At 40.1% G+C, this 17,105-nt stretch overlaps 2 protein-coding genes across 6 annotated transcripts; one reads left to right on the top strand and one right to left on the bottom strand.

The window, feature by feature from the left end:
• Positions 1-1,083: 1,083 nt before the first annotated feature.
• On the bottom strand, positions 1,084-11,058 carry gk5 (glycerol kinase 5). 4 transcript variants are annotated; one of them, XM_071492905.1, is made up of 17 exons: positions 10,930-11,058; positions 10,326-10,665; positions 10,125-10,218; positions 9,631-9,706; positions 9,420-9,513; positions 9,152-9,283; positions 8,598-8,673; positions 8,317-8,378; positions 8,154-8,227; positions 7,711-7,771; positions 7,080-7,206; positions 6,892-6,996; positions 6,162-6,256; positions 5,618-5,721; positions 5,471-5,530; positions 5,073-5,206; positions 1,084-4,438 (listed from the first exon to the last, which is right to left on the bottom strand). In XM_071492905.1, exons 2-17 carry the CDS (start codon positions 10,449-10,451, stop codon positions 4,266-4,268), a joined length of 1,593 nt encoding a protein of 530 aa, XP_071349006.1. In that variant the 5' UTR covers positions 10,452-10,665; positions 10,930-11,058; the 3' UTR covers positions 1,084-4,265. The 4 variants fall into 4 exon arrangements, with proteins under 4 accessions (XP_071349006.1, XP_071349009.1, XP_071349008.1 ...); XM_071492908.1 differs by having other exon boundaries at positions 10,326-10,645; positions 10,930-11,037; XM_071492907.1 differs by lacking the exon at positions 10,930-11,058 and adding an exon at positions 10,740-10,907 and having other exon boundaries at positions 10,326-10,645.
• Positions 11,053-17,070, top strand: LOC139629918 (nucleolin-like). Of its 2 annotated transcripts, none has more exons than XM_071492903.1 (16): positions 11,053-11,186; positions 11,844-11,916; positions 12,021-12,077; positions 12,151-12,258; positions 13,093-13,188; positions 13,283-13,402; positions 13,576-13,650; positions 13,762-13,885; positions 13,994-14,151; positions 14,359-14,485; positions 14,672-14,832; positions 14,988-15,111; positions 15,212-15,345; positions 15,450-15,576; positions 15,702-15,916; positions 16,711-17,070. In XM_071492903.1, exons 1-16 carry the CDS (start codon positions 11,172-11,174, stop codon positions 16,770-16,772), a joined length of 1,776 nt encoding a protein of 591 aa, XP_071349004.1. In that variant the 5' UTR covers positions 11,053-11,171; the 3' UTR covers positions 16,773-17,070. The 2 variants fall into 2 exon arrangements, with proteins under 2 accessions (XP_071349004.1, XP_071349003.1); XM_071492902.1 differs by having other exon boundaries at positions 14,356-14,485.
• The last annotated feature ends 35 nt before the right edge of the window (positions 17,071-17,105 follow it).

Here is a 17,105-nt window from a genome sequence, read left to right as displayed (position 1 = left end):
CTACCACTGTAGAACAAATAGCCTATATTCCTTTTAATATATATGCAAATTTCTGCTTTGGCAGTAAATACGCTGTGCAATCATGTCATGTCAATGACAAATGAACTGACTTGAGAGAGGAGTTGGATGCTTAGGCATGACGGGGGAGACTGAGATAATGACAAGATTAAAAAAAAAAAGACAGAAGCTTAACTTCTAACCCCCTGACACTCCAGTGAACAATCCCAATGTGTCACAGAGAGAGAAAAGAGAAGAAGGAGTTATATAATGACCCTTGATGCAGGGTTCAGCTCGTATGGGGGAGGGGGACTGGAGTAGTGGTCACATTGCATCAAGTTCCTGCTGTCAGACTGAATTTGTTGCAAGGCAGGGTCCACCACAACTCATACAATGCGGCACCAGGCACAATACTGGCGTGCACGCACACACATACATACACACACACACACACACACACACACTCACATTTTACTGATTAGTGTGAGAGCTGGGAGCAATGATTCATGGGCTAGTCCTGGTCTGCCTCACTCACTCTAGCACATTTTTCTCTGTGAAGGCATCCCAACACAAGCCAAGCCCACTGGCAAAAAAACTGCCCATCTTTGAGTGAGAGAGCTGAGACTGACAGCTAGACCAGAGGGAGCGTTTGGGTGCAGGGGATGGGCACTTGATGCAGAAAAGCTACACTGTATGGATCTGTATGGTGTTCCTCTAAGGGAACACGCACACAATCCTCCCATTGTTTAGGAAAAACCCCTTTCTGTGCTCTCAATTAGTGCCCACCCCCCCACACCCCCCACTTCGCCATACCAGCACCATGAGCAGGAATACACACCCCATTTGTTCTCAGTCACTCCATCCGCAAGCTACCATAGCAACCCTCACAGTGAGGTCAGTCACATCAATGGGAAACAATCCCTACACTCATCTAACAGCCTGTGCCTCTGATAATTCCCCAGGCACAAGAGGACGGCACTTCCCCAGAGTCCATGTGGAGGTGAAACCCTTCAGGCAGCATCTGTTCACTCTCCATCAGTGACACCTACTGTAAGCACGACACACACTCAAATCGCCACAGGCACCTGCTGATAATTTGTTTTTAATAATAACCCATTCACAACATACAAGGTACATGTTATGTTTTGCAATTTGGTAACAGAATTTATGATTACACAAATGAATTATTAGTTATTTCCCAGCAGCTGGGGATGACAAGTGCCATTCAAGAACTGAATGAAGAGCAAGTGCTAGAAAATGTCACAAGTGAAGATGTTAATTTCAGTATTATACAGGGTCACTTTGCATAACAAAGTCAAGTATATTTGGAAAGAACCATATTACAACATTGAGAAAACAATGTTTAACAATACCCAGCAAGCAGAACAAAGTAATGTCTGATTATGTCACATAGGTACAGGCACATTTAATCATAACACAATTAGAGCTGGTAACTTTGTCATCAGAGTTCATCAGGTCGTGAAAAAGACTTGAGTCAAAACATTATCATATGACATCACCATGGCTGTCCCTTAGTGCTGGAATTCATACGGCTGGAACAGTTAAACCATAAACACAAGCTAACACTGAAACGATGGCTACACAACACGGACTGACAAGGGGTAACATTCAGTACAAATGTATACATGTCCTATTCAATGAACATTTGTGTCCCTGATCAACTTGTTGCTAAATAACTGCAGGTTCTAAACTATGATTTCATCAAGATGTGCACCTTGAAACTGCTCCAAGTGGTTTTGTATGAGTTGACACACAAACACTTTTACTACTGCAGCAAAGACAGATGTTCTAAACGTCGATCTTTCCCCACATAACGATTAAAATCCAGTCAACTATTACAACATTTTAAAAACGACCACATTTTTCAATTCCTTGAGATGTGTGCTGCACCAAACTTAATTTAAAACAGAGCAAAAAAACAAAAAACAAATACTGAAATCCCCTTACTTGGAATTCCAGCAAGGGAATACATTTTCTTTTGTTCCAGTTACATTTAAAGAACATCCTCTTATGTGTAATAACTGTATTCAGTTTGCTATCTAATTTATGAGAGTTTGTACATCTAAATTATAATTAGTGCTGCAGATTTCTGAAAGGCAACATGTGTGAACTGGGGTTTTCTGAAGAGGACTAGTACTGTCTTGACAAAGTGAAAATACCATTTTAAATTAAGAAGAAATGGATAAATACTAAATAGTATTAGTTCAATATCTGACACAATTTGTAGAGGTCGTTGACTCTTGAGGTATTATGAACAGGAGCATGAAGTTCTGTTTTTGTTTCTCACACAGAGGATCATGTGGAAATCTGATATACATGATTTTAAATCTATGGCTGCTTATTAGCATGTGGCACTTGGTTGCTATGGCAAGTTCATAAATGACAAGCTGTAAAGCCCATCATTAGCGCCCCCGTGTGGTATTATATTACAACAAATATCATTTCACCTGGATAAAATACTGCAACATGAAGAGGACCAGTGACCTGAGATCTGGAATCAGTGAAGGACTCGCCTGAAAAGGCTGCTACTGTGTGAAGAAACAGCAAAGGTATAATAACCCCTGAATGTGGTCAGCAGCTCAAGGTTGTGAAGGCACTTCTGCAGAGTAGGATGTTCCTGCAGAGCCGGAGGCTGCAGTTTCAGGACCGAAAAAGTAGGGTGAGATTCAATCGACAGACTTTATTTATCCCCTAGGGGTAATTCAATTGTCCAGTAGTTCTCTCTGTGTATGTGTGTGTGTGTGTGTGTGTGTGTGTGTGTGTGTGTGTGTGTGTGTGTGTGTGTGTGTGTGTGTGTGTGTGTGTGTGTGTGTGTGTGTGTGTGCGCGCGCGCGCGCATTTGTAAGACTCTAGTCTTTTGCGACACTGCCACGTAAAGTATTGAACAACAGGACTGTGTTTCAGTGAGAGGATGGACAACAGTGAGTATGACAACTCTTAGAAATATATTAAGAGTAGCAAAATTATATATTATTATTTATAATACACAACTGTGGTCCTGAAACTGCTGCCCCATATTGCCCCATCTTATATCAGCGACATTAAACTACTAAATTATAGCAGTGAGAAAATTTGTATTAAATTGGTATTGATGTTAGCCTATTTTTATGGTCATTTTTATACTTTATCTAACTGTATTATTTTATACTGTATGTACTATACTGATTAGTTTATTACCCATTACCCTGATCTTGAAGAGCTGAGGGAAAGAGAGCCAGCCACTCCTGCACTGTACCTCACTTTATAGTTTATCAGAATAAAAATTAATCCCATCACCTCGTATCACGTCTGTCAAGTGCATAAATCCATCCAATCACAACAGAGAAAGGTACTGTATATCCTATATGAAGTGATTTCATGGATACAGATTAACCTCACCTACTTTATCTCACCTACCAAGTTTACACTCTGGGGTTTGAGTATTGAAAGGTCAGGAAAAGTCAAATGTCAATAATATTTTTTTTCTGCTTCTATTAGGTTGAGATCTTGTGACTTCGAAGGCCACAGCATGTGATTCCATCTTTACTTTATCTGATAATTACCCAAGTATGGTAATTACACAAACTGCTCAACACGCAACTCTTAGCAACCACAGGACAAAAGTAGCATTTGGGTGAAATAACCCTTTATTGCAGTTTTTGCAATCTGTGGTCCTTGAAATAAAGTCCTAAAACTGTAATCCTGAAATTAGCCTCCGGTAGATTTGTAGGTGGTGCTGGCATGAAAAAGTAGGGTTAGATTCAATAGACAGACTTTATTTATCCCCTAGGGGAAATTCAATTGTCCAGTAGTTCTCTCTCACTCTCTCTCTGTGTGTGTGTGTGTGTGTGTGTGTGTGTGTGTGTGTGTGTGTGTGTGTGTGTGTGTGTGTGTGTGTGTGTGTGTGTGTGTGTGTGTGTGTGTGTGTGGAGTTTAGATTTAGATTTAGAAATGTGATCTTGAAACTGCAGGCCTGAACCTGCAGCCTCTGGTACTGCAGGAACATACTATTGATGGATCAGACCCTTTCCCCACAGTCCTGATTTCAGCTGTAGTTATTAGAGCTTTACCATTATGTCAATGTGTATGTCCTTCAGCTTTGTTTTGTTCAGCAATAGAGTAAAAAACATGTCTCTTTTTTGTTTGTTTTAGCCTCTATGTATGCTAAATGCTAATGCCAGGCCGCCTGCTTTCACATTTACTCAAACCTCATGTCTTTATCCCATCATTTGGTCAAGCCCTGGATCTCCCTGGATGCACATCCAGAATCAAGGCTTGCTGTACCAATTCATGGAACGTCGGAGAGCTCTTTCCCAGCTCTGCAGGATGGGGATGTACTCCCGATTCAGGCTGCCAGCACCCTCCTTGTGTGCGCCTCGAGGCAAGAACAGCTCGTCGGTGCTCTGCAGCTTCTTCAGGTCTTCCCGCTTCCTCCAGAAGCCTACGGTGACAGTCGAAGACAGAGGAAGACTTAGGGAGTCAACATGAACATAAAATCTTAAAAAAAGAAAATACCCATGTATAACACAGGGAGTCCTAAAAAGGCAGAGTTTGTCAGTGAGTTTTATAAATTAGTTTATATAAAACAACAAGAACAAATCCATCCTGTTTGCTTGATTTGATTAAGCACTGACTAATGTATAACAATGTAATATTACATAATGTGAATAATTAAATGGAAAACAAGTTACATAACAAACAGCAGCATTTCATTTTGCTTCTTCTGCCAGTGTCAGCAAGAGTAAAAATAACTTAAAAATAACAAAAACTTTTGATCCCATCTTTTCAAATGAAACTCAATGTCATGACAAAGTGTTGTAATATTTTTAGAGAAAAATTAAGAACCACTGTGAAGGTAATACTTAAGTGTCTAACTGCTTGACAGATACACAACTTCACACAGCCGGCTGCTTTCTGCAGCAACCAAAAAGAAGTGAGGACATCCTCCCTCGTGCCCAAAAAGTAGTTTGTGCAAGTATAGTATTGGTACAAAATGACTATCCAATACAAATACAAATGTTTTGGATTTAAAAAGCATACATCTTGTGCACGTGTGTGTATGTGTCTCTGCGTACCCACTCCAAGTCCAGCGACAAAAGCAGCCCCCAGACATGACATCTCATGGTGCTGGGGTCTGGAAACCTTTCTGCCAAACAAGTCTGCAGTCAGCTGCATGACAAAGTCGTTGGAGGAAACCCCACCATCCACCCTGAGAGAGACAGAACGAAAGACAGAGCTCTGAATTACATTACACTGCAACTCACTTTACTGTAACAGTATCAGAGAAACATACACAGGTAATGGATTGCCAATAAAAACTGTACTGCATTAGTGCAAATCCAATATCAGATCAGATATCGCACTGTAAGATGGGATATCAGGGAGAGACTCGTCCACGTCCCACAGCAGGTCTACATTACTACGATCACTTGCTGACTCAACTGACTGGCACAGTGGATCTAAGGAAATGTACCTGATCTTCGCGATGGGGATGTGAGTTTCTCTCAGCATCGTGTCATACAGCTGCTTGTTTCTGCAAAGAATAAACAGAACGCAAAGACAAAACATCAATTAGCATGAATGAGAATGAACAGTAAACAATCTCTTCAACATGACTCACCTGAAGGCGACAGACTCCAGTATGGCACGGACCAGATGGCTTTTGGTGGTTGAAGGTTTGAGGCCCATGAGTGAAGCGCAAGCTTTAGGATCATTCAGTGGAGCCTTTGTATAAAATAAAGTATGTACACAAACATGTTATTGTCTGTAAATATTAGTGAAAAACAGACCTGATACCAGACATGGTCGGCAAAAGTGCAGCTAAACTGTTTTACATGGTTCCTGTGCAGAGAGTCGCTCCTGATTACACAACCATAAGGAAACTGATTTGTAATTACATCTTTGCATATAAACTATTAACATTCAGGACACACACTTACAAAGGCCAGTTCACAAAAGGAGGGCAGAGAAAAAAAAGAGACATATAACCATGTTACAGAGGGGAAAAAAAGACAAACATGGAAATAAATGCCTGTAATGGCTAAATATCAATATATACACATATAGCTTTGCTTTGAATGAACATACTGGCGTTCACTTATACACATTATACCAAGTGTATATGTTTGTGACTCATATGTTTCAATGTCGTACTACACATCTACCTGCAGGCCACTGAAGGAAGGTACAAAGCACACGCCGTCAGAGTCACTGACACTGTACGCCATGGCACTGGTCTCCTGAACGTCAGAGAAGAACTCTGCAACCACACACACAGGCTTCACTCATTAAATCTGTCAGCCACTGACGTCAGTGGTATTCACTTTAACATGAATAGATTTAAAGATGCATGGATAGATTTTTGGCCACAACACTGACATATTATAACCTTATGAAGTTGTTATGCTGAATATATTGAAAAGCAATTGTCTATTTATTTACACATCCAGCAGACACAAAGTAACATGAGCATTCATTTGGAGTCAGGTTTTGGTTCACTTAGACTCCTAAGGGAAATACTTGGCTCTTTAGCTTCTAAATGCTCGCCTATGTTCATCAGCTAATTGCTAACTTTGTCTGCTGTTTGGTGCTGAACAGATGCTGAGCAGCTGCTTTTGCAACTTGAAACTGCATTGATGAGACAAGCTGCAGACTGCAAAACCAAAACAAGAGCTAAAACAGGCTGAAAAAGCTCAGTATGAGCAAACCTTTCACATCATTTGACATCACATCCCCACTTCACATAACCTTAAAAGTTGGTCAATAATCTCATTGATTTTGTGTTGTTTTCATTTTACTACAAACCTTCTTAACACAATTTCCCTGTAAAATACACAATAAATAAGAATGAAACAAATCTATCTCCACAGGTACGCTACACAGCTCACTGCTCACCCAGCTCTTGCGCCCATTTAATGGCAGTGCCTGTGTCTGCTGCATTGCCCTCGGCCAGGTACACCACCTCTGGGCCGATCTTCCACCCCACCACAGGATACAGACCTGCAGAGAGGAAGCACAGGCTTGTAATGTGCCTGAATGGACAAATGTGGATATTATCTTAATATTTGTGTATTTTGCTTTACCTGCTACAGATGTATGTGGTTTGCTCCCAGTGTTGATGTCCATGAAGGTGCCTGTCCCCATGGTGATCTTCACATCACCAACATCAAAGCAGCACTCTCCAAACATGGCTGCCTGCTGGTCCGCCATCTGCAGCAGAGAAACAGAAGAATGCATCTGTTTGTTGTGATCACACTGAATCCTAAACAGGTTTTGTCTCAACTGAGCAACAGTGAAAATGTCTTAAACTCGTGTGATGTTAAATACAGGATAGTGCAAGTTTTTCATAAAAGGAAAGACAATACTGTCTCAATGTGTGTCTATGGTTTTAACTCTATTGTTTCAATTCATTAGTTGTCTCATGGTGTTTTATTTTGTATTCACTGTCTTGTCTGTTTTCAGTTGTTATAAATAAAATCCTCTGTATTAGCACTAAACATTTTTAATATTCTCTTTAAACTAAATGAAACACTTCAACACAAGCTGCAAGTTCCCTGCTGCTGATTAACTACATACCTGCGTTAAATATCCTTTTTACAACATAATGGTGGTGACACGCTGTCATAAACAGAATCAGTAGATTACAATGAGAGGTTTTTTTATCATAATCACACAGATAACAGTGTGTGTGGTGCCAAAACCTTGACAACTCACCACTGACATTATAGGAATGGATACTCCGAAGATAGATGGGTCTGTGGAACCAAAGTCATGGCTGGAGCATCATGAAGGAGAAACCAGAGACAATGCATCATCTCACACTGTCAGTCCTCTAAACGCCAATTGGAGGCCATGGATTTGGAATTAGGACTATATAGTATCTAAGCTGAGATGCTGTACTTTACAGTTTAAAACAGCATGGAAATAGTGAAACGGCTGCAAGATTTAAATAATACTTTGAAATGTAGAGAATTATAATTACTGTAAATACTCATGAGCAGAAAGATTCAGTTTTAGCTAACAGCTGACTGTAAGTATTACATTACAGTGCAATACTGAGAATAAATACATTTAAAAAGCTCACGGTTATGATGAATGTATGACTGAAACTTATGGGTGTACAGTGAGTAGGAATTTGAGGAAAATGATCGACTCACCCTGTATCTTCTACTTTGGGGAAAATAGAAAGAGGCAGAGAAACAAGAGAGCACAGTAGACTACTCCAACACATCTGTAAAAAAAAAAAAACCAAAACAGTCACATCACAGTGAAACTCACAGCAAACACAGAAAGAAAGAGTAAACATGACGTACACCAGACCTGATAGGAGTCGAAAATGCCAGTTGCACTGGCATTAGAGTAGTCTGTGGCATGGACATGTCCTAAAACAGACAAGGTGACACAAATTAATATATAAAAAGAAAATCCTTGTTTAAGCTCCCACTCGTTTTTCAAACTCAACCCTCTCCCACAGGAGTTAGCTGAAACATTTCTGAGAAATGTGCAACAGGATTGGAAACACAAAGAACTTTCTGTCTGGGTCTTAAAATCCTGCTTAAAACTGTATGAAATGCTAGCCACTGGACAAATTATAGACCCACCTTTTGTGAGTTTGAACAGGAGCCAGGTGTCTATTGTCCCAAAGCAGCAGTTGTTTTCAGCTGCTGCTTGACGAACCTGGAAGAAGATGATGAGAGAGGTGAACCCTTTAACGCCCACATCCCTGGGAGGGGTTTAGGTGTATGCTCTGCCATACTTTGAACCAGGACTATTTGTACAACAGGATATTTGTTTTTTTAAATGATCATGAATACTGAAAAAAAAAAGAGTTTAATCTGTCGATTCATATATTCCATGAATGTATTCATTTCACTTTTAATGCATTCAAAACAAGCAATTTATGATGTCACCTCATGCTTTAGGAAATTGTGGTGAACATTTGTCACTGTTTTCTGATGTTTTCTAGTCCAAACAATTGACTGACTAATCAAGAAAAGAATCAAAAATGATCAGTTGAGTTGATTGTGAAGTCTTCCGGTGTCAGAAGCTTTTCAATGCACACTTCTTCTCAACTCTGATGTTTATGGTATCTTTAAGTTGATGTTTATGGATGTTTATGACATCTGTAAATGTTCGCCTGCACACATGCACTCACTTGCTTGTAGTGTGTCAGGGCCCAGACGAGGCGGAAGGTAACATGTTGAGTGGAGAAGACAATGAGACTCGCTGCAAGTAACCTCTTCTGCCTGGTAATGAAGTACAGCACTTTCATCGTGCCATGGATTGCCTGAGGTTGTTTGGATAACAATAAAAGGCACACTGTGTGAAGGGAGAGTACTGTTTGTTCACGACTCATTTCAGATCAATTAAAAGTTCAACTATTTCATCCCTAGTCTACATTCCTTCTTCAGTAAGATGCTCACTTTCATTGTGCAGGATCTGTTCCAGGATTTTACCAGGTCAGCAGCCCTCTGATCCTGCCAGCTGATGAAGTTATGGAAGGGAACTCCAGTTCTCCTGTCAGAGGGAAAGAGAAGAAGTGAAATGAAGCTGAACTGAAGTTTGTCTACAAGTCAGATATACACTTTTATGGCTCTAAGGAAAAGTAATGTCATTATTTTTTATCGAATTTACCTGTCCCATGTTGTGAAGGTGGCTCGCTGAGTGGAGATGCCCAGGGCCTCCATCTGGTGCATTTGTAGTCCTGCATCTATAGCAACAAGCGCACACACGCACAGGCGCACAGGCGCGCGCGCACACACACACACACACACACACACACACACACACACACAGCAATTATTCTATGCTTTTTCAAGGACAGAGACAATTGTCCCATGTAAATTCCTGTCAACTGTTTAGAAAACCTTTCAAATTTCAGTATAATGTTGGCAAACAACAAACAAGACAGGATACAGCTGCCAAAATAAGCATGACATTAAATCTACACTTTTCTGACAGAAACTCAACAAAAATTGGTAACTGGAAACGATTTAAATTTTTCAACCTGCTTGTAGTATTAACAGTGTTGTGTCAATTTAATTAGTAATGGACATGTCAATCACATCTTGTTTAACCGTTGGCATGTTTGTGGATAGATGCAGCAACAGGAAATCCTGAAACTGTACCTTGCACAGCTCCCCTGACCACTGTAACAAACCCTTTCCACAGTGCATCTGGGTCCATCTCCACATGTCCCACCTCTGGATACAAGGGGAAAACCTGGACAAAGTATTATAATATAAAATAATATAACATTAAGCTTCATAAAGAGGGTGGAGTACAGACAAATAAGAAGCCGAAGGAGACACATTTAGGCAGATGAATACCTTGGCGGTGCATGATCCTCGGATTTTTGCCTCCTTGTCATAAACGTGACATTTGATCGATGTCGTACCGACGTCGACTGACAAAATAAAGCTTTCCTTTTTGAAACCGTTCCTCTGACTCCCCATTGTCCTAGTACTCCTCAAATGTCCTCCATTGTCAGCTCATATTGGTCCTGGCTGGTGTGACCCAATAATACCTTATCTTCCCCGGGTGAAGTGTCGTGTTGAGGCTGTACCTCGACCTTCGGACCGTGCTTTCTTCGAAGTCCTGTCCCAGTTTTAACTGTCGGGGTCAACACATTGCTAAAGTTTGTTTTTTCCTGCCGAACAAAAACACACCCTATGTAAAAAAAAACACAAGGGGTTTCAGTTATTCTACGAGTCTAACTGATGGCCAAACACATTTAAAATCACCTTCTATACACTTCTGGTGTCTGGTGGAGACTTGAACTGCATAGCTGAAACAGGAGTTGGTCAACTGAAGAGTTAAGCTAATTGGCTACTTGGCTAGCAGAGAATGAAACCTTATCGCTTAATTAGCTTCGAAAAATACTTCTGAACATTCTTTCTCTGTAAACATGACTCACTACTTCCCGGTATTTACCCAGTATTTGCTCATAGCAGTGAAGCTGACACACTGAGGTGCCTGTTTGGGACTTCCAGCGGTGTTATCATCATATCGCACGAACGTAAAAAGGCGCCCTTGGTCCCTTTCGGCACCCGTAGCCGTACACGCATGCCCAGAACGTACCTGAAAACAGTCGCATGTTTATAACCTCTACACGTGTGTTCACCGGTCCGACTAGCTACACTAGCCCGTGATTGTGTGCTATTGTAACATACAACATGGCAAAGACAGACGTAAGAAAAACGTTACATTACATTTATAATAGCCAGGCTTCAACGTGCATTAAGTACATTGTCGTAAGGTAACCGTTGTTTGGTCTGTTAGCTGCAAACTAACTAGCCAACAGTCTGGTTAGCTGCTGGCATTCACATCAGAAACCAGAGTTGTACCTATAGACACTGTTTTAGTTGCTTAGTGTACAACTGTACAACCTGTCAGTTTGTTTTTAAGCGGCTACAAAGTCATAATAATTGTACTAGGTTTAACTCCTGGTTCATTAGTCGACTTATTGACACACTAGGTTGATTGATCGAAGTTCAGGGACATAAATTTGGATAATTTAGAGTCAGTTATTTATCAAGGGAGAATGCACGTCTTTAGGTGGTTTAAGCTTCTGAAATATGAGGACTTGCTGCTTTTTGTTAGATATTACCGTAAATTCAATATCTCTGGGGTTTGTGAGACAACACAAGTGTTTTGAAGACATCACCTTGGGCTCTGGGAAATGGAAACATTTTCCATTATTGCCTGTCATTTTATACTGTAAATGATACACGGTAAATATAATTGACCAATTAATTGATAATGGAATGAATCTGAAGTTGCAGCCCCGCTCTCAAGAACACAGGTCACACAGGGTCATAATGTTAAAAATGAATTGTTTCTTTCAGGCTACAAATCGTAGGAAAAGACGAAGCAAAGTTGTCACCAGTGAAGTTGCAGAAGAGCACAATGGCAACACTGGCAAGTCATTTCTTTCAAACAACTGAAAATCTGCAGTGAACACGACTGTTTGGACTTAATAATTGCAATAATATTAAAATATTCAATTAATATTTTTCTTACAGAAGGACAGACTGAGAGCACAGAGATAACACAGGAGGAGGAGGACAGAGATGAACAAGGTACTGTAAACGCATCACACATGATGTCTGACTGAAATTCTGAACAGTGCCAGTAACTAAGCTACGTGCTTAGATTCTCAGATAGACGCTGTCATTGAAGTAAAAGCAAGCACACCCACTGTAACTGTATCCTGGGAGAAGAAGAATGAGGAAGGAGAGGACAGAAAGATGATACATAGTGGTAAGGAGAGTTTCTATTCCATTACATAATCTTTTGTTTTTTAATTAAGCAACGACTCTTCCTCCACTGATGTGTGTTTGTCTTCAAAGTGATGTTAGTCTTTTTGTGTGAAACTGTAAGATGTAATAGACAGCATAGCCTCACTTGTAACCACCAAAAACAACAGTTTAGGCTGAGTGACAACACTTTCTTAAAAGGAAGTAAGGAATGACTCCTCATTTTGTCCCAAGTAAAAACACGTTGTTTTTTTATAAATCAAGTTGCAGGTGTAATTTTAACCTTTGTTATTTACTTTGATTTATCCTCTCCTTTCAGAAAGTCTCTTTGTGTTTGTAACAACTGTCAGATAAATACAATCACAACAGAAAAGAAAAGACATTACAAATTATGACAAACATTTAACAACAAAGTGCTCCACAACAATGTCAACTAACATCACATCAATACATCAACATTACAAATTAGGTAGAACATATGCAAGTAATACACCTCATATCTTCAAGATTTGTTAAACAGAGCTATTCTGGAAGGTATGAAGGATCTCTGGGCAGGAGAAGCTGGACCTCCCCCTGTTGGTAGCAACTCATTCACAGTAGACCTTTGTGTTTACATATGGGTGTTGAAACTGACAGTTGTTTAATTTTAAAGCGGTTTTCCACCCAAAACTTTGGAAGTATGAAAAACTCACCCCTACAGAGTGAGCAAGGCCTAAAGAAAGTTTGTTGATTGGTTTTCCTGGAGGATGGAGGCTGCATTTACAACATTTACAATAGGCCCCGACTGGTTTTCATTGTCCTTTGAACTTATGAATGACTGAATAAATGACTGTTTCAGGTGAACAGCCGCAGACAGTCTCTATGGCTGAAGCAACAGGCAACACTCCCAGTGAGAGTTCTGAGACCAAGATGGAGGAGATCAAAGATGAACAAGGTAATAGAAATACAACATAAATAATGTGTCTGAGCAATTCTGAGCTGTGCCGGTAACTGAGTTTCCTCATTCCAAATGGACACCGTCACTCAAGAAAATGAAAGTACACCCGCAGTAACTGTAACTTGGACGAAGAAGAATGAAGAAGGACAGAGCAGTCATAACAAACAAGAAACCAAAGGGAGTGAACAGATGGCTGTCAAAGAGACAGGAGGTAAGAAGTGGTAAAACGGCCTCACCTCCTGATGTGCACTTAAAAATGGGGATGAGTCCTCTGATTGTGTCACTATAGCAACCTACCAAAACTTGTATGTGTGAACATTTTACCTATTTTATTTTATTTTATTATTTTTTAATTGTAACTTTCTAACTTTCTATCTGTTGCAGTAAAAGGGAAACGGAAGGCGGCACACCCTGACACTGAGACTTCCCCATCAAAGAAATCTAAGCTCATCAATGATGGTATGAACTCAAAAAAAAAAGATCAGCTGCTAAATTCAAATTTCTGTAAAATACCCAATTTTCCTATAAAAGTTTTGCCTTCACACATTTGACTGTTTTGTTTTGTTGTAGGTTTTTGTCTTTTTGTTGGCAACCTGAACAAGTCCAAAACATTTGAAGAGATCAGGGATTCATTAGCAAGTTACTTCATGACACAAAGCCTCCTGGTTCAAGACATCAGATTAGACCGGTCGAAGTGAGTTTGTTTGAAACTTAATTTTTACTCTTAGATTTTCTTTTTTTGTAGTGGGTGAAGTTGACATAGATGCTAAATGAATTCTGAAGGTATGTTTTGCTGTTGTAGAAAACATGCATTTGTAGATTTGGCCTCACAAATGGACTTGACTAAAGCCTTGACGTTAAATGGAGAGAAGATCCTTGATAAGCCTGTGACGGTCGCGAAAGCAAAGGTCAAGAGTGCGGACGATGTGAAGGTGAAAGCTCCACAGGTGGACAAAAAAGGTAACCCGTCTAACTACAATTGTTACAATTGTCACTAGATGCAGATGCAGTGGTGGTGTGTCTGCGTTCAAACCACAAGAGGCCATTTCTTGTTGTTTTAAGAGGGATTCTCTTCATCAGCTTGTGTTCATCATCGTGGAATGCAAAAAATTACAAAGTCATGTAATGCAAGACATTTGGTGTAATCTGAGGTCCTGTCTCCAGCAGCCAAAAATGCCAGGTGTTTGTTTCTGAAGAACGTCCCATACAACGCAACAAAAAAAGATATTCTGAAAGTCTTCCACAAAGCCGTCTCCATCCGCTTTCCTGGTGGAACTAAAGGCCCAAGTCAAGGGTGAGGGTTTTAAAAACCTGTGCTAAGGTTCACTTCCTAACTATACAGTTGTGTCAAATGTGCAAAACATACAAACATTATATTATATATTCAGCAGTGATGACAATGTTTATGAGAAAATTAAAAAAAATAATTAAATGGATATTTTTTATGCATGCTGAATGAAATTTGCTTATTTTTTAACAGTATTGCCTTTGTGGAGTTCAAAAATAAAACCATCGCTAAGAAAGTACAGCAGAAAAAACAAGGAGTCAAGATCCAAGGCCGGGTTTTAATTGTGTACAGTGTAGGAGAACCTACAGTTCCTGAAGTCGCCAAAACTAACGACGAAGACAAAAACACGAAAGGTGAATCACTGGACATTTAAAAATGTACTGTTGATAGTTGACACGATACTAGAGCTTTTTTGTTTTCTTTATTTGATCTGAACATCAGTCAATTAGATCTGTTGTGGTGATTTATCTGCATTCACAAAAGGATCTTTGGTCTTTCTCAATCGCAGCTCCGCCAAACAACATCCTATTTGTGAGCAATTTGTCTTACAATGTAAAAGAGAAAAGCCTCAACAAAGTCTTTCAGAACGCTGTTAGCATCAAAATGCCTCAGAACAACGACAAATCAAAAGGGTAAGAACATGTACACTGGCCCACCTTCCTTTTTTTTTTTTTTTTTTTCAATGAAGAAAGTATTTGATTATTCTCAGGAAACTTCTGTAATTCTCTGCAGGTTTGCGTTTGTCGAGTTTGCGACTGTGGCAGATGCTGAAAAGGCTTTACAGGCATCCCAAAACATGAAGATCTCCAAAAGGCAGATCAGAGTGCAATTCTTCGTAGTGAGAGGGAAGCCAAAGACGGCAAACGGTATGTGGGAGAGTCCCTGTTGTATTATTCATGTATGTTTGAGTCGTGATGAGCATTGAAAATAGTGATACCACAGTGTTTTGTTTTTTTTTTTTAATGTTTAGTCATTTCAAAAACACTGATTGTGAGGGGCCTCTCTCAGAAGACGACTGCAGAGACTCTTAAAAGTTCATTTGAAGGAGCCCTCAGTGCAAGAGTCATTATGGATAAAGAGACAGGAGTTTCCAAGAGGTCGGTGGCATAATGACCATTTACTGTAGTAATGGCCTCAAATTTGTGCCATGTTTTATTTATTTATTTTTTTTTTACCTGTTCTTGGAGTCTGTACTTGACACTGTCTTGTTCATTGTTCTCAGCTTTGGTTTTGTGGAGTTTGAGAGCGAAGAGAATTGCAAAGCTGTCAGAAAAGCCATGGAGGACTGTGTGATAGAAGGCAGCAAAGTGACTGTGGCATATGCAAAACCCCAGAGTGAAAGGAGTTCCCAGGGTGCCAGGGCACGCTCGGCGGGGCGTCCTGCTGGTCAGCCTGCAGGCCGGGGGGCTGGCAGAGCTGGGAGAGGCAGCAGAGGAGGTAACAGTTTTACAATCTTATCAAAGGGTGCACAGTGTGAATTTAAGACTGCACAAATCAGTATTATATTAACAAGGGATGAAATACGTGGGTAGTGTGACAAGGGTCACTTGCAGGGACGCACACAGAGAATCACCTCCTCTCACCCTCGGTCTCTTGGCTTTACGGCCTGCACCTTTTCATGTTGTGGTTCGCTCTCAGAGCGCTGTGTTGCTGTTTTCACGGAAAAAAGCTCTGAGAGACCCACTGTACGCTACCAACTCGGCACAACACAGACACAGTTGGTGACCACAGTGAAGCCTTTAGCAGCTAAAGAGGCAGATGTGTCCCTCAGGAGTGGGTGGAGACCAAAACAGAAAAGGAGAGAGAATATTGAAAACATCATGACTCCGAATAAATGCGAACATTGGCTCTTATCTGCTGGAAGAGTAAATCAGACAGTTTTTGTTATAGCACATCTTTACTAATAACCCTATCACCTTCACCAGGTGGTATGTCCTTGTTGTGTTTTCAGTTTGTTGTGCTGCCCCCAGTGGCAAACATAAGTAATTCTTCATTTGTCTTTTAAAATGACAGCAGTTTGCACCTAAGGAAATGGTTTTCAACCTTTTTGTAAAGTGTTTGTCATTTAAGCTGTAGATCTTTACCTCAAATTCAGCAAATACAGGGGCAATTGTTTTTTTAATCTTATATTTCATAAACAGCAAGGGACTGTTACTCTGCCTTGCGTTTACTGTCTTAATACTGTTTTGGCTGTTTAATTGAAGTTAATTTAAAATGTTGTTTCCTCGCAGGTAAAGGACGTGGAGCCGGCGTGCCGCAGGATGCTGCTAAAGAAGTGGAAAATAAAGGATGACTTCTCTTTGTAAAATGATCTTATAGAGTTTGTTGAAACGTGTATGAACACCAGAGTTTTTTGAGTTTGGTTGAATGTACAGATTGTGCAGGGCTGTGATACAGTGTTGTTAGTCTTACTTGGCTGTAGGACATGTGGCAACTTGTGATTTCATATTTTGTACTTGAAATCATTCATTTCATAACTATTATGAAAACACTTGTTTTAACATTCTGCAGATTTATTACGTGGAAAGTTGATAAAGATTTAATCCTTGTGTAATTTTCTACAGTGAAGATGAATTCATTTTAAAATCACACCAGCTGCGTCTTTGTGTTTTTGTGAAAACATCTG

This window comes from Trachinotus anak, unplaced genomic scaffold, assembly GCF_046630095.1.
Source record: "Trachinotus anak isolate AG129_WGS33_773 ecotype Australia unplaced genomic scaffold, CSIRO_AGI_Tana_v1 ptg000012l, whole genome shotgun sequence".
NCBI classification, from domain to species: domain Eukaryota; kingdom Metazoa; phylum Chordata; class Actinopteri; order Carangiformes; family Carangidae; genus Trachinotus; species Trachinotus anak.
Note: the sequence above shows the minus strand (reverse complement) of the source record. Positions and strands in the feature narration are given on the sequence as shown.